Here is a 22,802-nt window from a genome sequence, read left to right on the forward strand (position 1 = left end):
CAGCCCCCCAGGTATCGACGGTCATGCACCAGTAGACAGCCTCATACTGCTCTACTGACATAAAAGGTATGCGGCAGGTTGTTCTGAGTGGGAAGCGGGGCCAAGGCTGCAACCATAGCAGAGGTTAAATGATGCGTTCCAGGAGACCACAGGGAGCAATCAAATTTGCCCAGTTGGGCACTACTGCCTCGCCGGCAGCACCAACCCTACACCATGCCAAGAGGGAACCTATTCCCCATCTCAGCAGGCAATAAGTCCAAACGCCTGCATACCTTGCGACCCTGGAAAGTGGGAACCGTTATACTTGTATTCTTTGACTGCAGCGACCTAACGGACCAGCATGTTGCACGAAGTCCACATTGCTTGTGCTCACGTATCATTATTCCACTGATCTGTCTTGTGAAATATTGCAGGGTTTGTTCTGGAACTGGGCTTTCGTCACCGGGTAGTCTCTGTCCAAGCGGCTACTACTGTTCAGGTACAGAGATATGAACAAAACCAGTGACACAATGCAACTCTTCCCATGCAGTTCTGTAGTCCCCGTTGCCGAATGGGATTTCCTACTCAAGAATGAAGGACGCATGTATCATGCGCACAGCGTTTTGCGTGGATTAGGCGGCACTAAAGTCCAATGCGAAGCAGGTTATGAATGCCCAGAGGGATCGTCATCACCAACTCCTTGCAAACCGGTAAAGACACACAACCAGGCAGGAGTAGCTTTGTAAGAACTCCAGAATTGCTCTAGTGATCCACCTGTGGAGATACACGTTTTGAGTATGTTACGCAGGGTACATTCGCAGCCTCAAAAGGTCAGGATAAATGTACAGAGTGCCCGGCCGGCTACTACTGCGCATCTACCGACAAAGAACCTACGACAAATGAACAGTGCCCTCCTGGATACTTTTGTCCACCAGGCACTGCATTTTCGCATGAAAATCCTTGTCCGCAGGGTAGGTTGGCTGAGAGGGACTCCAACATGCTTCAACTAAGCACAGGCTGAAAAATGTCGTCCAACGCCAATAAACAAACTTTCTGGTGGTTTAGTTTTGCGCTGGAGTGTAAAATTTATAGCGTAGGGTTTTAGCTTTACATAATTTGCAGCAGTCATTTTTCCAGCTCGAAGAGTGGGATATGGTACACCTGGAAGCTACGGAACAATAGCTGGCTTGAGGGAGCGTCTTCGAGTTCGTCGGGTGTGTTGATAGGGACAATTAACAAGACAGCCGGCGCCACTTCACTAGACGGTTGCAAGCCTTGCACGGCAGGCTACTACTGTGTGGGTCCAGCGGCTACTGTGGAAACTGGAGAGATTGATGGTGGACATTACAGCACCGGTGGTGCGATGTCCGCTGTACCAGTTCCAGGTGATGTAACCAGCTTCTTAGTGCAGTGCTTCCATAGAGTATACGCACCTCTGCCAAGCTCTAAACAGACTAATGAAGTGATGGCTTCTGCATTTCTGTCCTGTTAATCTACAGGGTGTAGGATACTGGCGGCCGTTGCTGGTGTGCAGAAGACGCAGTGCAAAGGACAAGAATCTCCCATACTCACTTTTTCTGACGCCACAGCCAAATGCTTAGAGAATGATGAATGCCAGGGGATTGTTGAAACACCACAAAAGACGTTTCTCCTCAGGTAAGCCGAAAGGGTGTTCAGGTCATCTGACGAAACTCTAGTCATCGAAGCACCCAGTAACTCCCTAAAACCGCCATCTAATGTGTATATATGCTATTTTTTCATTCATATTCCTGAAGCTTTATTTCTACATGCAAAGTGCACCCGCATGCTGTCTTCGTACTTGTTCGTCAACACAGCAAAGAAAAGCCATTTTCCCTCGTTGTGCTTTGGAAACCGCTTTTGTGCAGATGCGGGAGCTTTAGCAGGGTTGATGAGGAAAAGTTCAGCTTCTTTCACCCGAAGGTATGCACTTTCGGAGGGACGTGCAAACCAGGAACCTATTGTCCAAGGGGAGCGACGACGCCGGTGCAATGCCCAGAAGGGTCGTACTGCGCACATCATGGCCTCACAAATGTCTCTGGACAGTGCACAGCAGGATACAACTGCCCAGCGGGTCAGTGATTAGGCGATGCCAGACGCCCCCGTATGGGGGTGAAGCCTGCAAAGTGCGAGTGCAATCCAACATGCAAACGACTACCTTTCGCTTGCTTCAGGCTCTTCAAGCCCTCATGATGTCTCGGCACTGTGCCAACCAGGGCATTACTGCCCAGGAAATGGAGCTACTGCCACACCCTGTAGTGCGGGAAAAGTGCTGGGCGGCTTGTACGTACCCTCACACCGTGCAACTCGCCTCCAAATGACAGTCTGCTCCAGATCAGTCATCTAACTAATATTCCTTTGGCCGATGCTGTTTTCCCAGGGGTGGCACGGAGGAAGCGGAGTGCTCTCCATGTCCAGCTGGACATTATTGCGACCAGGGAGGCATTGCATCTCCATCTGGTGCCTGTCCAGCAGGTAAACCTCGTTTCCAGTCTTAAAATCATTTATGACTGATTCCTGGTACAGACGCAGAACAGCTTAACAGCAACATGCGTGTATAGGTTGAACCCTTTGGCAGGCTTTTTTCATGACAAAATATGTGACGCATTCACACCTATGCAACAAGCGTGTGTCGGAAAGGGTGCTGCCATCTATTTTAAAATTCATTTTGTTTTCCTTCAAACTGGCGCTGCCGTCACGTGTGACATTTCTCGTCGCAGGGAAGTACTGCCCAGCAGGCACGGAGAGCCTGAGCCGTGCCACAGAATGTGATGCCGGCCACATGTGCCCTGAAGGTAGCGCAGCGCCTGTTCCGTGTCCCCGTGGAACAAAACAGCCCGAAACAGGGAAAGCATCATGCATTAGCTGCAGTGCCGGTAAGCCGCCCGTATGCTCTCATGTGAGCATACGTGTTCAACGAGTCCCATAATTGCCGCTGGCAGTATATTGAGCTCAGCTGTAATCAGATTGTGTGTTGGAGTTTGGTGGCCGCCCGTACTATCCTAGAAAATGTCATACGGACCTTTGAAGTACACGATCTGCTCCGTTTTGTCCTGGTGACCATTTTCAGGGGAGATTTGTAGTGAAGGCAGTACGGCAGGGCAAACATGCCAAGTGGGGTTTACATGCCCCGAGGGGACATCCGTCAACACGTCATTCCCTTGTCCTCCTGGGACCTTTTCAGATCAACCTGGTAGTTGTACATCGTGCCCGAAAGGTTTTTATTGCGATGAACCAGCAAGAACTGCCGCTAGTGGACAGTGCAAGGCTGGTATGTTGTCCGAATGATGAAGCTCCTCCCAACATCATTGAAGGGCTTCGCACACGCTACCCAGGCTTCTCAAGCCAGCTATATCGTGTTCCATGCAACCGTGCTCTCGTGTGGGTATTGATAGGATATTACTGCCCTGCCGGCACCAAATGGAAGGAGCCTACGACCATTTGCAAGCATGGAGAAATGTGTCCTCCTGGGTCAAGCACTCCTCAGGATTGTCCACCGAATCATTTCTGTAACACGCCCAAGCTCGGGGAGCCTTCAGGCCCCTGCAGTGGTGGATTCGTCTGCACTTCTAGGTCAACTAGTCCCAGGCCGACAGGGGAGCAAAACGGCTCCTCCTGCGATGAAAATATGCAGGGAAGGCCTTGCCTCAAAGGGCACTACTGCCCTCGCCGTGAGCCAAAAATTACGTTGCACTGTGGTTGATCCCCGGCTGTCCTTCAGAAATATTCGGCGCATATTAGTATACCTGTGTACAGGCGCAAATAGTTGTATTGGTTAACCAGCGACATACCTGGTGCTGCGAAATTTCGAGTGCTCTTTCGCAGCTGACTCCCCGCTGATTGCGGGGACAGGCTTTGCCGGCAGTTCAGGAGATGGGCTTTCCGGCCCAGAGACTCTGCTGAAGCTGCCTGCAAACGCTATAATGGACCCAACTACAGGGGATGTTTACGTTACAGACTACAGCAACTACGCTGTGAAGGTAGTTCACGGAGACATAGGTATGTGGAGTTTGGCAGAGGACCTTTTGTGTAAGCCAGTGCTCTAACACAACACGTTTCAACTTGCTAAAACAAAGTACCTTTCATTCGCTGTTACAGGCACTGTGGAAACTTTAGTCTCCGGAGCATCTGTCGGTGGAGCGCTCAGCTGGATCCAAAGTACCAGCCCTGTCGGTCTTGCATTCTGCCAACGCACTAAGAAGCTGTACATTTCCTATCCAGGTTCGTCTCTCTTCGCGAATCCCACTTATGAGTTCTGCCTGAAAAAGCAATACAGCCCCTTTCACCATCAGGAACAGCAACATTCTGTAAAAGGGGAAGTATGTGAACAACTGCTTTCCTACAGGCAGAAACGCCATTGTTGAGCATGATGTGGGGTTGCGCTCCTCCGCATTGCTGAGCGAACTTAGTGCTAAACTTTCAAAGCCATTGGGCCTAGATATCGATGCTGATTGCACCAGCATCTATATTGCTGACAGTGGGAGCCATCGTGTTCTGAAGCACGAGCTCGCTGCAAGTCAATCAATCGAGACAATCATTGGAACTGGCACCGCAGGTCTGTTCCCTGGCATCGCCAGTTTTTAATAAATAAGTTCCTGAATGTAGGTGTTCTAATGTTTGTCATGTGGCCATACAGTTGCTGTTTGTAGGGAAAAGTGATCCGGCGGCACCTACCGCTCCTACTTCATTCCAGATCAATTTGCCTTCTGGGGTGGCCCTCCACAATGGCATTCTCTACGTTGTGGATTCTGGAAATAGGCGGGTAAATAATCTGAGCCGCTAAGCCCTATCAGGGTCGACGGCACAATATGATTAGCCATGAAGGCAGAGAAACGGGATGCTGGCTCTGGCGCCAAGCTTTCGTTGATTTATGGCAGGCGGGAGACTATACTTACGGCAGCGAGCAGGAATTAATGCTACCACATATTGTCGCAATGCCCGCTTGCAGGTGTTAGAGGTGACGTTGGGCACGAATGCTGTCAAAGTACTTCCTGGAGCCGGTGACAACGCACCCAGTAGCGGCCAAAGCCCTTTGGGAGTCTTCTTTGAGAAGCCCGTCTCAGCAGCTATAGCTGAACAGGAGGTACCCGAAATGCCTGCTCTGGAGATCACACACTTTGGCATGCTGCTATAGAACTTCACATACCTCGAAAAGATGTGTCTTGGGCGCTTTGCAGAGCGACATATTACTTGTCGTTGCTGACGTCGTTGCACGAGCGTAAGTAATCCCGACAGATACCAAGGTGTCCGCAGTACCTGTTTCCCGTATCGAGCGTGCAGATTGGCACAGGAGCTTCATAGTCTTGTGTTTTGGAAGCGTGTCCTTCTTTCGCAGTCTGAGAAAGATAGACCTAACCGCAAATACTATATCGACACTGAAGGATTTTTCCGCTTGGCGGTCCCCAGTTGTCGACGATGCAGAGACTAGCATTGCCACGGCTGGATTAGAGGAAGCATTTTATGGAATTAGTAGTTTCTACGGTGTAAGACTACCTTTTCAGGCCCACTAGAAACATATTGCTTGCCAAGGGTGAGGTGCCTGCAGATGTGAAAAGTGACTCCTTCAGCTTTTGATTCGGTCATCGACGTCCATGTGGCAGGCAAATAAGAAGCGAACAGGGGTGCTCCTGGCTGACAGCTATACTCACCGAATACGGCGAATCGACCTCGAAGGGGATCTTTATTCGCGGCCAGCTTTGTCAGATATCCCGTGCCCCAAGGGTAAGAGTATGCGCGCCTACCGAACCACGGTCCTTCTCCGATCTCATCGTCAATGCGTCCTAGGGACACGATGTGAAGGCTTCACAGAGCAGTCTCCCATCAGGCACTGCAGCTGAACGTATGATCGGGTTGTACGCATGAAGACCTGCGTGATGAGTTTGCAGGAACAGACATATCGTAGATTGCAGTTGTGCCGGCTGATTTTGCAGGAACATATTTACCATACACTGGGGCCGCTTCAGAAGCCGAGTGCATAAAGTGCCCTTTTGGGATGTACTGCAGCACCGCTGGGCTTATTGAACCGGAAGGTCCGTGTACTGAAGGCTATTACTGTCCTCAAGGGTCGACGTCCCCTACTGAACACAAGTGTACTTTCGGCCATTACTGCTCTTCGCCTTCAGGTGCGGCAGACCACTACCCAAGCAACGCCAGCCCGACAAACCCAAGAGCCATCATTAGGGTTCCTGCGCCCTCTCACTTTGTATGCCTGCCTTTACAGGGAGAATAGGTGCCAGAGCAAGGCGTCCTAACACTAGGGAACTGCCGTTGCAGCATGAAGCCCTTCCTGGCTCGAACCTAACGGGAAGCCGTGCAACCCCCTCCTCGGGATGGTTCACACGCCGCCCGGGTACTGCGTGCTGCAGTGGGGTGGGCATGTGCCCACATCGTGCTGTAGCTAATCAGGACAAAGAGGAGATATTCGTGGTAGACCTGGAGAAGCCGACGGATTTGCTCGGCATTCTCGTACAGCTCGAAGGGGACCAATACCCTGCGGTAGGACGATGCCCTCCCTGTACACCCCGCCAGTAGAATATTTTTGTAAAGGATTCAACGCTTCCAGATACAGCAGTCCTTATATCTCCTTCCAACCGCCTCCCTAACTGCAAATTTGGAGCAACGAGTATTCTTGCATTGGAGTTTGAATCGACTCCTGAGTACGAGCGTAGAATCTTCTGACGGACAGATGCAGGCCGCACAACCCTAATTTGTCCGTCATGAACAACCGTAATTGTGCAATGCAGACCTTGATTGGAGTAGACTTAAACCATGAACGTGGATGCTCTACTCTGTGGGGGCCTTTTTCTGGATTAGACGGATCCATTTGGTCTGCTCCCTACACTAGAGCTAGGAGGCGCCGTCTCTCCTATGGCAACAGATCAGTACACCGCATCATGGATTATAACGGCGGGGAATTGACGGGCGTTAAATCTGTAATATTTCGCTTTGTTCCTGGTGCTCAATCCATCATGGTTTATGCAACACTAACTACCAACGCGACTAGGGGTAGGGAATCCCATAAACGAAGCGCACGACAGTCCGACAAAATGAATTGGCATTAGACCATACGCCTGTGATTCCGAGTGGTTCCCCGCGCACATGCGTCACGATATCTCCAGTCAAAACAGAATATTGGCTTCTATCGAGGTCGCTTCACAAGCCTCGACCTGTTGCGCTGTTGCTGTTGTACTTCAAGGACCTGTAGCACAAAAGAAGTGCCCACCAGGAATGTATCAGCCGGAAGAGGGTGCCCGAAGCTGTAAAGTATGCCCAGCTGGCTTTTACTGCGACGAATTCGGCATGAAGGATCCCAAAAGATGCCTCCAAGGTTTCGCATGCCCTGAGGGGTCGACTAGAGGCACATCGGAATACTGCAAGATTGGCTGGATCTCCCAGCAGAGTGGGTCGGCGAACACAAACTCATGCGTGCCCTGTGATAAGGGCAAGTTTTGTGCAGAAAGAGGGGCAACAAAGGTGTCCGGGAATTGCTCAGCCGTAAGTGCTGCCACTGCGCCTTAGTTAGTGTTCAAACATTTGCTTACGCAATACTTTGCAGCACTAAATTTAAAAGCCTTGTTGTAAAGAAAGTAACACTTTTAATCTGCAAGGCGCTTTTCTGGGTGCCAGGGCTACTACTGCAAAGGCGGTTCTTGGACCGCCACACCTTTGGCAGGCATGGTTCATCCTGAGACAGGTGAAACACTTGATATCGGCGACATCTGCCCTTCCAACCACTACTGCACCGAGGGCGCGTCGGCTCCTACTGCATGCCCAGTGTAGGCCCACCCTTGCATGACGGCTCTTGGCCATAGCAAAGTCCTTCGAGGACTGCGCAGAGTAGTTCGGCCATTGCTTATACGTCCGCTTAGCCGTTAGCGTTTACCCACCCTTGATGACACTGACCATAGGGATAAAGAATTGCTTGTTTCTTGTCCTTTGTGAAGAACCTCCAGTGACGTCTCTAGGACCATAGGTTGGTGCTATAAAATGTTTCCATAGTGTGCGGTGCGCGCAGAGGAACCTTCTCCCAAACAGGAGTTGCGTCTGATTCCGGCTGCTTTAAATGCTCCGCTGGATTCGCGTGCATCAGCGAGGGTGTGCAGGTTCCCTGTGCGGCGGGCTACGTTTGCTTGGAGGGGTCCAATACTGCAACACCAAATGACAAACAAAAGGGCTACATTTGTCCAGCAGGCCACTACTGTCCTGAAGGCTCATTCGCGGAGAAGGCAAGCAAACGCATACACACTGAAATTTTGTTGCGCAGCCATCGACACTTACTAGCCAGCTCAGCAACATCAATACAACTGCTGACAAACTGCTCCGTTCAATTTTTCATCTTCCTTCTCCATGTCATTGTACTCTTTTTTAGCCCCCGCTTGAACTGGAGGACAGCTCCTGTTTAAATTAGAGGAAAGCTTTGACTTATTAGCTGTAATTTCAGCCCGGTTAAGGCACATTTGTGCAGTGCAACATTAGCCCAACTTTCTTTTCTTCTTTGCATTTCTCAGCAATGCCCATCTGGGACATTCAGCACTGAGGGTCAAGCTGCATGCACTCCGTGCAGCCCCGGCAAATATTGCTCAAATCCAGGAAACAAGCAAGACGGAAGCAATTGCCCGGCAGGGCACTTTTGCGGGGGACAAACTATTGTCCCACAGCCTTGCAAACCAGGGACGTTTCAAGACCAAGAAGGCCAAGCATCGTGCAAGCTGTGTCCTCGAGGATTCTACTGCCCGAATTACAGGGCAACATCTGCCACCGAGAAGTGCGAGGCAGGAACTATGTGTGTTTCCGGAGCTACGCATCCAAGAATTACCGATTACGTGTACAGTTTTGAAAACGAGGTGAATGGACTATGCCCTCCAGGTCATTTCTGTGTAAAAGGAGCCACAGAACCAACGCCGTGCCCTGAAGGGCACTATCAGGTACGTTTCGTTTCACGTTTAGGTAACATATTACACTCGTGTATCAGGCTCATCCTAATCATTTCGTCATTTCAGAGTGTCTCTTTAGGGGAGAGCCGGAGGCACGTCGTGCGTTGAATGCCCAGCGGGCAAGTATTGTTCTGGCGAGGGTAATAAAGCCCCAACGGGAGACTGCGCCCCCGGATACGTATGCCAGAAAGGTTCTGCAACGAGAAAACCCACAGACGGGACTAAAGGGGATATTTGTCCCAAAGGATTTTACTGCGAAGAGGGGGCAACCCATCCAACAGCATGTGCACCGGGGACATACACGAGCACGACGGGGCAAAGTTCCTGCCAACCCTGTCCAGAAGGATTCTACTGCAACACGCCTGGCGCGGACCCAAAACAATGTCCCCCCCAAAAGGTCAGTAACGTGCAGCACGGCAGCCACCAATTAAACGTGTAACTGGTGATGAGACACTAAATCGTGGTTCTTCTCAAGAACTATTCTACCTTTCCAAGGGAGTACCGGAACGTGCGTGCTTCGTATATGTGACAGCACAGCCGGCTGCTATTGTAAACGCGAGATGCAGGTATGCCCTGAAGGAAGCGCAGAGCCTGGACTCTGCCCGCGAGGGTCTGTCCCCAATCCAGACGCTGATCCCGCTGATACATGCATCCCATGTCCGAAAGGAAAATATTGTAGGGGGGCTGTCGAAGCTGGGAACTGCCTTGCAGGGTATGCACTAGGGACCACTGTAGATGGTTCCACGACAGCTACAGAGGAGTTCTGTGACTAACGTGAAAAGCAAGGAATAGAAAACAACAGCGTAGGTGTACTGTTGTGCATGCGTACCTTTCTTGGCAGGTTCTTCTGTGGTCTGGGCAATTGGGTCCCTAACCCGTGGATGGAGCAGACACCTAACGAACCTTTTGTACCGCCAAGTGCTGCTTCTTCCGGAGGTATTACGCTCTTAACATTGGACAACTGGGAAGACGTGAAAGAAACAGGATATGGAGGCATCCCTTGTCCTCCAGGACATTTCTGCCCGGCAGGTACCAATGAACCAAAACCTTGTCCAACGGGAAGTGTCAGGCAGGCTACCCTAGGCAGGTGGGAAGGTGATTGTTCTCTTTGCCCTAAAGGGTGAGTTTCGATCACGCAGTTCCAGTAAGAGTGAACTGTTGCAAATAAAGTGAGGCCTCTGGGTTGGAATTTCCTTTACGATGTTGCCACATGGTTTCCACTGCTGACTGCTTCAGAGTGTTTGTCTCAGTGAACGAGCAGACTGATAATCTGGTGTGTATAGATATCCAATAAGAGATCAAATTATCCGACGTTTTGCCGTTGTTCAGATTCTATTGCCCTCCTCTTTCTCTTGTCCCGGAGCCTTGCCCGGCAGGCCATTTTTGTCCTCTGGGCTCATCGGAGCCACGCCCCTGTATGGGTGGCACTTACAATCCGCACACAGAAGGCAGCAGCACAGCATCATGCCTCATATGCCTACCGGGATACCTGTGTCCTGGTGAAGGCAATGGTGAAGTAACAAAAGAAAACCAGTGCCCTGCGGGGCACTACTGCCTCGAGGGCAGCCAGACCGCAATCCCCTGCCCACCTGGAACGTATTCAGACGAGAACGGTTTGACAAGTGAAGCTGGCTGTAAGCCCTGTCCAGGTGAGCCTAACGTACTACATGCGCGCTGCCCTATGCCAAAAGCAGTCGTCTGCCGGGGGATGTCTGCTATGTTTTTGTTTAGCTGGTCGCCCACTAGGACAGTTTCATTGGTTCACGCCGGATATCTTTGCTGAGAGCTGTCTTCCTCTCCCGCAATTCATGGAAGCAACAACCCACGCATAAATCGGGGGTCTCTTTGAAAATGACTATTTACTCATATTTCTCGAATGCTTTAGTGTTGTCTCCTCAATGTATCTTGGATGCCTGCATGTTCAGCTGGGAACTATTGCCCAATGGAAGGGTTATCCAAGCCCGGGCTTACATGCCCCATGGGGCACTCGTGCCCTTTAGGAACAGCAATACCACGCAAATGTTTACAAGGAACTTGGTGCCCGTCGGGAAGCGGCGAACCACAACCGTGCCCAGCTGGAGCTCTGTGTCCAATAGGATCAGGAATTCCCTTGCAGTGTCCACCCGGTTCCTATTGCCCTCTTGACCAATCAACCCCAATTCCATGCCCAGCTGGTTACATGGGAGCCGAGGATCGATCCGATACTACTTCTTTGGAAGCTGGCTGTACTATATGCCCAGCGGTATCGCCCTTAGCACGTCGGCGTACAAAACCCGCATCGCCGTGCACTAGGTGTAAGGACCAGACACTCACGAGTTTCCCCTAAAATAGGCAAATACGTCAACGAGATTTCATTGTGTTTGCGTTTCCGATATCTTGAAGGGCACATATTCTAGTGAGCCTGGTATGACGACGTGTCAGCCATGTACCCCCGGATACGTTTGCTTGGAAGGATGCAACTCCCGGTTAGTCGTTCGTAATAAGCAGGTGCATTGGAATAAAGAATTTCTGTTGCAAAGATGCTACCTACAAAGTTCCAACAAGTGCTTTCCGGGTGCGCCTTCGGTGCTGCAGCAGTACATAGGAAGCAGGACTTCTCGCCAGCTGCCATGTCTTGCATGAACATGCGCGCAGCAAGCCAACCAATATTGAAAGGGACAAAGGTTTTCGATGTGCTCCCGGCACGTACTGCCCTACGGGGTCAACTAGCGAGACACCGTGTCCTGCAGGGACTTATGGAATTCAAGCTGCTTCATCAAGTGCTGAGTCTTGCTATCCATGCCCAGTAGGAAGGCTGTTTTCAAATGGTTTCAAGAATAAACGTAGGATTCACGGTGTTTCAACACAGCAGCCATTTGAGCAGCCATTTAAGGGTGCTATACCGTATGTACATACATGCGTTGGCGCAGTCCGGGACATATAATTCCTTGGAAGGTCAAACAGGCTGCATCCTATGCGGAGCCACGGGAACATCGAATTCTAGCGCTACATCTTGTTCGTGCAAGGGGGCAAATCGATCCTTCCAAATGGCAGACAGGTCCTGCGTTTGCCTTTCGGGATTCCACTACCTTGAGGGAAAGGAAGATCTCAGTGACCAGGATGGCGTGGAACCTTGTCAACAAACTGTAAGCCAGCAATAATTAGCACAGCACACCAAACTACTATGCGCACGCCGCTATGCTGTTCCCCGCACCTCCAGTATTCATGCGTTGCAACTAATATCCGGGTGATACTCTGCGTCTTTCCCTGTTCAGCTTTACGACGAATGTACGGACGATGCGGTGCGGGACTCTACAGGCGCCTGCACATCTCCGAGGGAGATTTGCGATAACCAATGTGGGCCTGCAGGTGGTACATTCAGCACAATTTCGGGTCTCTGCTCCTGTATCGGAGAAAAATCCTTGGATGAAGTCTGCGACGAAACGTGTAGGGCTGCACGCCCCCAAATGATTCTCAAGGGCTTTAAGTTGCTCATAGAGGACCCAGAAACAACGTTGGGAGACAAAGCATTTGCACTCCAAGATCTCACTACGCAGACTGGGCTTGCCACGGGCTCTTATGAGTGCGAGGACGAAGAAGGCTGCACTGTCCGGATGTTTGATACAACGCTAGGTTGGCACAGCATTTCAGTGTCAAAAAGCGTCTCCATCACATTTCTCCATTGATTATACATTTAGGAAGGGGATACAAAACAATATAGCGTCTGCTTGCCACGAAATATCTTAGTATTAGTCGCTTCTTGCCCCTGCTGTGAGCGTTTTGTTCTTATTTCCATCTTCAGCAACGCGATTGTGTGTGCTAACATGCTTCAGCCAAGATGACAGGTCTTGTGGGTGTCCCACAAAGTTTCGTTGATGAAGTAACTGAACGGCTACAAAAGTACGGTATCTTGCCGGAGTTGCCCAGCACCGGTGAAGATGAAGGAACAGGAGATACGGAAAATAACGAAACGACACCTGCACGTCGACTGGCGTTGTCTGTGGACTTCGGCTACTTTGGCGTGTCCGATCCAGTCCAATGCCTTCCACTTGGCTCTACTGTAGCCTGGCACATCCGCCCGAGCCCGAATCCAATATATCCGGTGTACCTTCGAAACAATTTGTTAAATACAAACAAACAATTTGATTATGGAGCCTTTAGGTGGGTAGGGGACCATTTTGTTTTTCTGTCGGCGAGAGTTTGAACTTACCAATATAGCGGCAAATTCTGTTTACACAACGATTCTGAGTTGACAATGCGCTCCACAGGGAACTGGATACCGACATGAAAGGAGGAGAACAGAGAATTCTTTTTATATTTACCTTCAAAGAGCCTGGGGTCTACGTGTTTGGCCTCAACAGTGACCAAAACAAAATTATGGTCCTGCGTGTCATGGAACCCAAGAGACTATGCAGGGAGGATGCACTGCTACCTCAACTGCGAACTGCTGAGACACTCGCCGCCATTGCTGCACGTCTTCCCACTACCATACAGACCTCCGGCTGGTTGCTATTTATTTCAGTTGTTTTGGGGATCCTTTTGATGGCAGTGCTTTTCTTTTTTGCCGCTTGGACTATCAAGCATCAGAGGCTCGAAAAGCTGGAAGCAGACCCGAAATCGAAATACAACCAGCCCGACCCTCAGCAGACAAACACGTATGTTGAGCGCTTACTTTAAAAGAATGTAAGGCGGCAGTTTACATACAATACTTCATCACAGAACCTGCCACGGCGCTGCCATTTGCACAGGAAAACAGCAATTAAGGAGGTGGAAGACCTCATCCTCCCAAACCAAACCCCGGTGCCAATGGAAGAGGATCCTGGAGTTTTGCGTGCAAGACGAGCTTTGGCAAAAAAGTTGGAAACGCAAGACCCTCGGATCTTTATTGCAGTTCTCAATTTAGCAAAGCAAATCCAGCAAGAAGCCGAAAAGCAATGTGGGCAAATACTGGCTGAACGGAGCCAAGGTTTATCTCAGCTTCTTGAACAGACAAAAGAATTGAAACAGGCTCTTTCCGTGAAGCTACAGGATGCTGCAGCCTCAGAGGCAAGTCACTAGCAAATGCGGTGGAAAGCCAGACGGTTAAGCACTATCGACAGGAGTGGTTTACACTGTAGATGGATCTTGCACAACTATCTCTGTGGCACCTGTAGAAAAGACAGGCACATCAACCTGGCAATGCTGACTGTGGTGCTTATCCAATGAATGCCCTGGAAAAGCCATCCAGTTTAAAAAGCGCAAACCGTGTAGACATTTGGTGCTCGTCGCATGTGCTGTACTACAATTGTGGTGGGACCAGCCAGTAGTTATACCTCCTGAAACAAAGTTCCATGTTGCAATTTCTGCTGCTGTTTACTAACAGGTATGGATGAAAGAACCCGATGAAGAACGAGAAGAAATTCTTTCTACTCTGCTTAGCCTGCTCCGCCTCAGAAGACGGGACCTTGTCAACAGGATGGCGCGGGAAGAGAAAGAACACCAGGAGGTTTGTTGTGTCCTCGTATGTGAGGCAAATGAGATTTCGCGAAGATAATTATTGCTTTCTGTTTGACGCCCCGTAAGGGTTTGATGCGGACTCTGCTGCCTTTGAGTAGGAAGAGGCTCTCAAAGGAAAGGGTGAGCAGCTCCTGCTACTGAGCCGAGCAAGTAGCATGTGGTCACGTCACGACTCGTTGGTCTCCAGTATCATTCTTCCAGCTGTTGGTGAAAAAGGTCAGACTCAAATTTCATCAATCAAGCTTTCTGTGGAAGCACAAATCGAAGAACTCCTGGAAGAGTTTAGAAACGCACGGGCTGATGCCGATGACGACATGCCTTCTATAATAGAGATTTACAAGGCCAAGATGAAAAGCCTGCTTGAAGAAGTAATGCCTTGTATCACCCGCTTCGGTTGCATGAACTATTGACTGTAAGACACCATTTACTGTTCACATAGTGCTGATTCCCGGTTTTCTAATGCCTTCGTGTTCAGGCACAAGGAGAGACCAACCTTGCCTTCAAGAATATGCTTTCTGCAGATATTGAAGAACAAGTCAGTACAGATGTATTCACCATAAGTACTGACACTCTGCTCAGTAGGGTGCTGTGTTGAGACTAGGAGACAGCTGCCATTGGATTTGTCTCTGCTTCTGTATATGCGCACAGCTCATAACTGGAAGTGCTTCGTTAGATTTACGAGAGGCAAGAATGAACTTGACAAGGACCGAAGACGACGCACAGGAACGAAAGACCCTTGAAATATATCGCGTGGTAGGTTAGCGGCTCAACGCCATATTGTCGCACTCAGATAATCGCAGAACGTTGCCCCCTAGCAATGAATTCAAGAGAGTACTGAGCTCGCACAGCAGGCTCCTCTTCGTGGGTGATATGCTGCACGGTGCGCTCGCATCTCTCTCGGAATAGCTCGCGGAAGCTGCGTGGAAGCTGACTGTATACACAGCTGCCATTGAACAAGAAATTATGTCTTCCACCCAAGCGGTAAATAAGGCTGCCTTCGAGGGGAAGCAAGCGGTGGAAATAACTAAAGCTGATCCAGGCGAAGCAGTTAGCGAGCTGAAGGCTGCTGTCATGACGGCTCTGAAGGTAAGGTTTGAGCCCCACCGCTTCTGCCCAGGAATAGGAGAGTGCGCAATCTACCATGTTCAGCAAAATCATGGCTTTTATACCCCAGCAACTGGCTTTCATGAATTTTGCAGATATTCTCGTAATAAGCGTGTGCGTTTTTCGAACTGGTGACCACAGGAGGGACGCTCAAGAATACAAGAAGCTGCTAGCGAAGCTGAGAAAGCCATTTCTTCTGCGGAGGCGCAGGCACAGTCACAACTTGACTCTTGGACTGGCAATTTGCAAGCGGAGCTGAGAGATGTGTACGATGTAAGTTAGGCCGCATGTTCGTGTAGGTCAATTGCCATCTGAATCAATCTGTGTGAGCCTCAAGGGTGTATGCCTTCGATACTCGAAGAGGACAAACATTTCAAATCAACCAAGACAACCACGGAAACATGCGAAAATGAATGTCGTGAGGCTGCAGGGAGTGCTTGATGCACAAAACAAAACTCTTAATTGTGCGTTTGCCACCGAATCAAGACTCCTCAAGGCATCCATGCAAACTACAAAGAACCAGATTTTGGAGCGAATACGCAGCCGGTACGGGTGACGCCCATCAGTTAAACCGGAGCAAATCTTGCAAAACAATGACAGACATGTACCACTGTTGGTTTCTTCCACCATCTACGGTTTGTGCATAGACCACTGGGTAAAACATCAATTTGGATTTCCCTTCAGGTACGACAGGATGCACTCTCTCCGATGCTCCGACATCTTGGAAGAGCTGCAGATTACACTAACTGCAAGCATTTCGGAAGCAAACCTCAAAACCAGACAGAAGCACATTGATGACGCTGTGAACGAGGTGGGCATGTGACATGAGCATGCTAGATAGCCTAGGCACGCGGACGCTGCTGTAGCAACAACACGCATTGCGTGAAGAGTGCCGGCGCACTGGTTTGCAAATCAGACCACCTTAAGGGGCAATATTGAGGAAGCCCCTACGTAAAATACTAGACACGCCAATTGGATACTACCTGAATGTTGTATTACTGAGCTGCATATGCGCTACAAACAGGCTTCAAATGAAATTAACCGTCTCCGGGATGCCGAGCTCGAGTCGGCAGTCGCAACCCTTAACCGTACTATTGCTGCAAGGACGAATTCAGTTCACAAAAGGCAGTCGGCATTCAAGTCGCGCAAGCTTTTGATGCTACAAAAACGGCAAGAAACGGAAGTTCAACAAGTTCCCGTACAGGCACAGTCTGCAGTGGCGCTGTTGCGCAGAGCGCTGAGCATACTAAAAGAGCAGCTGAGGGTTAGACGCCACTTGATGCCCAACAGCTGAGGTAGTGCCGATTCAACTAAGATCACACTTACAAACACTTGCGTTCACGAATTAGTGCAGCATTGTTCATGTCGAAACAATAGCTCCAGCTAGTATCGAACCACATCCTGCGAATGTTGTGACTCTGCGTGGCTTAGGCGGCTACGACGTATGAGGCGACTCTCTTCCAAAATGTCGCCAAGTTCGGGGTGGATATGGCTGTGAGAAACTTACCGTTGTTTTCCTCCTTTAAATCGAGTACAGGCGTTTACGTGGGCATACAGTCGTGCATTTATCAGCAGTACTTTTATACAGCATACGCGCCAAATGTGCTTGCCATATCAGGTTTTGATCAAGGAGAACACACAAGATCTCAGCGCACCGGCAACTCTTATGGAAGGCCTAAAACGGCAACAGGGTGAAGCACTAGCAAAGTACAGGGATCAGTTGATCGCAAGCGTGCGAAACCAGAGGCAGGCAGCAACGGAAGAACTGTGGGACCTGGAGCAGAGAGAACGAAAGCGAATCGACGAATTCCTCGAGGATCAGACAGCTCAACTTGAGGCAGCCAGCAATAGGCTTGAAGAGTACGATCGCAACTACCCAACAAACGTTGGACAAAACGCCCAAGTATACTTTAAAGTCACGTAGACACCCGTAGACAGGTCAAACGATCCATGGATATCGACATACACGCCGGCTGCTTCTGGCGTGCTGTGTGGGACAGGGCTATCGCAAAAGAGGAAGCAGTACGGGAAGAGTACGAGAATGCTGTATTTAAACTCAAACAACAAAATCAGAGGGGAATGAAAGAACTGCAAACAATCCAAGCTCTCTCTGCATTCAAACAAAAGCTGCTCAGCAAAATTAACGATACCTTTCTGTCTCGAGCGAACGAGGTACCGCAATACCGCGTTATTTCTGTTCAGATATACTCCACCAATCACGTGCAATACGCCACACATGGGTATTCCTGAGTTCCAGAATATGAAATATACATATGCAGTGGAATCAGCGCATTTTTATTGCAGGCAAGGAGCAAGGGTATCACTGACCCGGATACAGACGACAGGCTGCAGGTAAGCAAGAGCGTCACTTTCGATGTTGCCTGCGCAGGCTAAACCTACCTAGTTGGTGCTACGAAAGTGTCTTGCATGATCTGCGTGGTGATAGTAGATTGATCAGCAGGCAGAGTAGCACGGGCGTACTGTGTTGCTTGACACCGTATCTTAGTCGCCACAATTGTTGCGCCTTTCTTTTCTGGGGGGACCCAACAGGCATATGCTATGCTGTGCTGTGACCCCTCAGCAAGAGTGGAGAATTGCAGAAGCAGAATTGGAGCCGGTAATTAGCCGGGAAAAAGAAACTTATAGCCGATACGCCGACTTGGCTTTCCAGGTTGAAAGCGAAAACGCGCAGAGTGAACTTCGGAAATCACAGCAAAACCGCCAAAGTCAGGCAGCTCTTGCAAAGACCATGGTGAGACATGCCCATCCTTTGTAAAGCATGGAAATTGCTGGAGGTCAGTGTGAATAGATTATCACCCAGTTCTTGACTATTAAACAGCTACGTAGCCATCGACCCGCCCACAGAGATGGATAGAACCCCCGGCAGCAGCATGTGCCTGACATATCGGGAGTTCCATCGAGACTTTTGTGCATTTAAGAGCTGAATCATGTTTACATTTTGTGGCTGTCACGCATGCATAACCTGCAGGAGCAAGCTGAGGAGGAAGGAGACGACGACATGCTAAACAAACGCCGGGCATTGGGGACTGATGAGGTGCAGCGGATTGTCTGGCGCATTTGCGCCCTTCTTTCGTCTGGGGTAGCTTCTCGCACCGACTCATCGGGGCCCCATTTCATTGTGCCGGATGAACGGCGAGATGATACAGTCGAGGAACTGCGCCAGCAGCTTCGTCGTCGGCGGAAGAGGCACCTGGACTACTGCATTGCACAGCGCAACATCATAGAGGGCGGCCCTAGGTCCGCTTTAGCCGCAATCCAAAGCGAAACAATTCAGGGGCTCTCCGGGACGTCTGAGGATATAGACGAATTCAGCAGGTTAGCTATCCAATCGTTGAGCTTGCGGGGCTTCTGTGCAAGATCATCATTACTGCATTTATACATTCTAATGCGAAATCTCTTCAGGGGCTCTGCCACAGTGAATGCAGCAGATTCATCTGCAGCAATTTTGGAGATCATGGAAGAAGCCCAGCAAAAACTGAACGAGGCCCTTGAGGAAATTCAGAAGGAACAGGAAGTGCGTCACTGTACATGTTCGTTGTATAGTGCTAGAACGATCGCAGACTATAGCGCAAAGAATTAAAGGCAAGCCTTCATCTCGGGATGTGGGAAGGCTCCCCTGCTTGTGCACATTCCAGGAAGCAGAAGAAAAAGATAGAGTCAATCGGGAACAGGAAATAGCTGAACGGCAAAAGGCTCACGAGCTAGCGAAGCAAAAGTTAAACGAAGAGCACCAGGCGAAACTGGCAGCAGCTCCTGAAGACACAAGGGAAGAGCTATTGAAAGGTAGTTAACCTGTGCACGCAAAAATGGGAGCTCTCAATATCCTTCAGGTATTAAATACCTGTGGCTCTTTTCTTGCTTTGCTTGGATATATCCTTGCGCTACAGAACATGAAAAAGCGCTAAAGCAGATGGAGTCAGCAGTGGCAGCTGAACTGCAGGAACAAGAGGAGCGTGCTCAGAAGCGGCTGCTAGAGCGCCAGCAACGGTTGCAACAAAAACGACGTGAAGCAGAAGAGCAGAAGCAACGAGCTATTGAACAAGCCAAGGCGGAGCTTGAGGAAAAGATCGCAGCTGAGGCGAAGCAAGTGAGAATGCTTGCCAGGGTTAAAAGGAGTGGGTTTTGTCATTATCTCCCCTCATGTTTACAATCTCGCAACAGTTTTCCGCGGTGCTCATGTTTTGCTACAGAAGGAAGAGGCAGCAGAATGCGAAGAACTGCAACGCTTAGTCAGTGAGGGCAACAACCCTGCTGCGGTGGCAGAGGTAAGTGAACTGCCGCGTGTTATGCATTTTCCCAGCAGCGCTGAAGCGTCCTGGCTGTGTGCAATAAAGATATGGTAGAGGGGAGAAATCATCAATCTGGCTTTGGATGCTACTGCAGCTGCTTGCACGAAAGCACGAAAGGGAGTCTTTGTCGCTGCTTCAAGAGCTTTCCATGAGAAAGGCAGAAGAGATAAGTGCACTCACAGAAAAATTTTGGAACGAGAAGGGAGGCAGAATGTATGTGAATTTGAAGCCAGTAATCCTCCCTCACAAGCCCAGAATAGCCGTGACTCTGTAGCAGACGTATATGCTAAGTGAAGTCCTTCTATGTTTGGCTGAGTATTTCCAGATGCGAAGGACGGCCTGATGATCTGCAAGAGCTCTACAAGGTAAGTGTGAGAAAGCCAGAGAACACACTAAATCTTTCCGTGCTGTTTTGGCTCCATCCAAACAAGTCTTTCTATTGGGTGTATGGTTTCAGGCCGAGTTGCAAGAATACTTGTTCGTGCAGACACGGGCGGTATGGCACTTTCACCTGTTTGCACCTTTAGGCTACGTCGTTGAATTATGAAAATGAATACCTGCATCTGAAATTACTTCCTTGCCAGGTGCTTTTGCATTCTTACACGTAAACTGTGCAGCAACAAACGCTGGGAATGGGTAATGGTTTTTGCAGTTGGACGACCGGATAACCCTCCAGATGCAAGATCTGCAGCAGAGACAAACTGGCGAAGCAGAGACCACCATGAAACGGATGGAACGCCGAGCGAAATTGGCACAGGAAACTGCATTGGTCCGTTTGTTTGAGGCACTTTCCGCATGCACACGCAGGTTGTTCGCTCTACCCCGCCATCGATGTTTTAACTTTCCGTTCGTCACACCTATTTCTGTACGAAGAGATATACTGCTTCTGTCACTTATTAGAAGACATAGGAGACAGCTGAAATTCACAAAAAATTCATTCTTGAATTTTGTGGGCATTTCAGCCACAAATGTCCGAGGAAGAACAGTATGCACGGCTGCACCAAGAAGCTGAAGCTGCGGCGGCGGAGGAAGTTGAAGGCATAGAAAAACGCATGATGGAAGAGCAGGAAAAATTGCTCAAAGAAATGGAAGAAAAACGCAATGCCTATGACAAGGTACTGGACAAGTTGAAGCACCGCAAAATGATGGAAGAAAAGCGAGAAGCCCTGCGTCAAGAACAGGAACAACGCAGGCGAGCAGGAGAAGCGAGCGGACTAGGACACCTCATGAGCCAGTATGAGGAACACAGGAAGTTGCTTGAAGAGGCACTGGCTGAAGAAGCAGCCAGGCAGCACAAACAAGCAAGACAGCGCGTACTCCTGCGCAACGTTGAAAGATCGGAACGGCTCTATCAGAAGCGGCTTGCTGAGAAACAGAGATTCCTTGTGAACCAGAACGAAATAAGAAGACGCGAGTTGGGGCTAGTAAGATTCCCGCTTAAACTATACTAGGCTGAAGGCAACTCAACGAAGTGCAGGCCGACACTGCATTCGTTCGTGATCAAGCCGACGACTTCAGTGTTCGTCTCCAACTCTCCCGGCTCTCACCACACCAGGCGTACGTATGCGGCTGCTGTCTCTGCAGAGTGCTGCCCGGGCGGCAGTGAGGACGCAGCGGAACTTCGTTGAGACTTTGAATGAGCAAGAGCTGAAGAGGAGGTGAGCTCAAGATATCAGCGAGACAGCGCCCTAGCTGAGCCCTTAAGGATGTCTCCACAAGGGTCATCGCCTGTTTCCTTGTCGGTCGGGCACCTTCCCATTCTCCTTTAGTTTACGATCCACTGGCTAACGCACCTTAAGCTGCGCCTTCTTTTTCAGGATGGAACTTGCACGTCGGCTAGAGGAGGAACGCCATTGGGCACCTATATGGCGGGAAATCCTTGAGGAGGAGCAGAACGCTGGAACCTTCGATTCTTGGGACCTAGAGGACGAGCAAATTAATTGTAAGTGTCTGTGTGCTTGCATGACAAAAGCCTTCACGCATGGAGGAAGCAATAAGGCGTTGTCACGTCCACCACCTTCTATTGTGGACACCCTAGTGGAACAGGGTTACTAACAGTATCTCTACATAAGAAGCAAAGCGAGAGAGGCAGTTTTTCCTCATCTGCACAGGCATGCTAGGTCTGTCTTACCATCGGCTGATAGAGATAATGCGTATCCTAACACTTTCTGTAACTTTCTGTGTACAGTTGCGGGACCCTTCGCAACTAGTGTGCTGCACACCGAAAGGATGCTCCAGAGCGAATCCTCTTACATGCGTAAGTTGATAGGTGGCTTCCAGCAGCTGAGTGAGTTGATCACCGTGATACATGCAGCAGCCAAGGAGAAGGCAGCAGCTGCTGCTAAAGGAGACACCAAAGCCTCCGGCAGAAGGTCGTCTAGTGCAGGCAACGAAGGAGACAGCACGGACAGCAGCAGCTCAGACAGCAGCAGCAGCACCGATGACAGCTCAGATTCAGAAGACAGCGAATCGAGCAGTGAGTTGGAACAGCCTTCGTCGGACTCTAGTTCTGAAGAACCCGCAGTGCCTTCTAGCAGCGATGACTCATCAAGCAGCAGCAGCAGCTCGAGTAGCTCAGAAAGCAGCAGCGAAGACAGCAGCAGCAGCAGCAGCTCAAGTGAAGCCGACAGTGACTGACGCTGCCCATCTTATTACCCTGATGGGGATCAAAGACAGTCCCTGTCTCCACATTATTTTAATGGGCTGGCATGCAATGCCTGTCTCCTAATTCTAGTAAATGACAGCAACCGTATGTCTCCTCGTTTTTCCAACGAAGGAGACGGTGTCCAAAAGCTGTCGGATGACGAGACATGCATTGTCTGTCTCCTCATTCTCCTGCATTTCTAAAACTCGAGCCAACTGACCAACTGAACCTCTTAAATGTGTTTTATTTCACCAAGCAGAAGATGTATAGATGTGCCAAAGAGCCACATGCGAGTGTTGTGGTTGGCGAGAGCATTCACCAGGAACTCGAGCATTTTGG

General features: G+C 49.9%; 2 protein-coding genes across 2 annotated transcripts; both read left to right on the forward strand.

Moving 5' to 3' along the window:
* Window positions 1-1,583: 1,583 nt before the first annotated feature.
* On the forward strand, window positions 1,584-6,915 carry EMWEY_00000230 (hypothetical protein; the record flags this gene model as incomplete). The annotated part of the gene is made up of 18 exons (XM_013477137.1): window positions 1,584-1,635; window positions 1,866-2,071; window positions 2,172-2,280; window positions 2,378-2,472; window positions 2,576-2,873; window positions 3,068-3,268; window positions 3,393-3,668; window positions 3,823-3,996; window positions 4,096-4,218; window positions 4,343-4,552; window positions 4,647-4,759; window positions 4,946-5,080; window positions 5,175-5,215; window positions 5,333-5,480; window positions 5,598-5,718; window positions 5,928-6,026; window positions 6,218-6,492; window positions 6,811-6,915. The coding sequence occupies 18 exons, from the start codon at window positions 1,584-1,586 to the stop codon at window positions 6,913-6,915; spliced, it is 2,781 nt and encodes a 926-aa protein (XP_013332591.1).
* Window positions 6,916-11,956: 5,041 nt separating this feature from the next.
* EMWEY_00000240 (hypothetical protein, conserved) lies at window positions 11,957-22,456 on the forward strand (the record flags this gene model as incomplete). The annotated part of the gene is made up of 32 exons (XM_013477138.1): window positions 11,957-12,055; window positions 12,185-12,542; window positions 12,743-12,932; window positions 13,178-13,564; window positions 13,658-13,709; window positions 14,272-14,394; window positions 14,627-14,773; window positions 14,881-14,940; window positions 15,054-15,158; window positions 15,312-15,491; window positions 15,651-15,782; window positions 15,871-16,055; window positions 16,194-16,320; window positions 16,534-16,773; window positions 16,941-17,003; window positions 17,128-17,369; window positions 17,510-17,681; window positions 17,814-17,861; window positions 18,091-18,261; window positions 18,499-18,845; window positions 18,933-19,044; window positions 19,166-19,313; window positions 19,418-19,617; window positions 19,721-19,795; window positions 19,914-20,032; window positions 20,145-20,184; window positions 20,277-20,315; window positions 20,472-20,588; window positions 20,782-21,243; window positions 21,404-21,477; window positions 21,637-21,761; window positions 22,008-22,456. The coding sequence occupies 32 exons, from the start codon at window positions 11,957-11,959 to the stop codon at window positions 22,454-22,456; spliced, it is 5,388 nt and encodes a 1,795-aa protein (XP_013332592.1).
* Between the last annotated feature and the right edge of the window lie 346 nt (window positions 22,457-22,802).

The sequence above is a fragment of the Eimeria maxima genome, genomic scaffold, assembly GCF_000499605.1.
Source record: "Eimeria maxima Weybridge genomic scaffold, Emw_scaff1, whole genome shotgun sequence".
Taxonomy (NCBI): Eukaryota; Apicomplexa; class Conoidasida; order Eucoccidiorida; family Eimeriidae; genus Eimeria; species Eimeria maxima.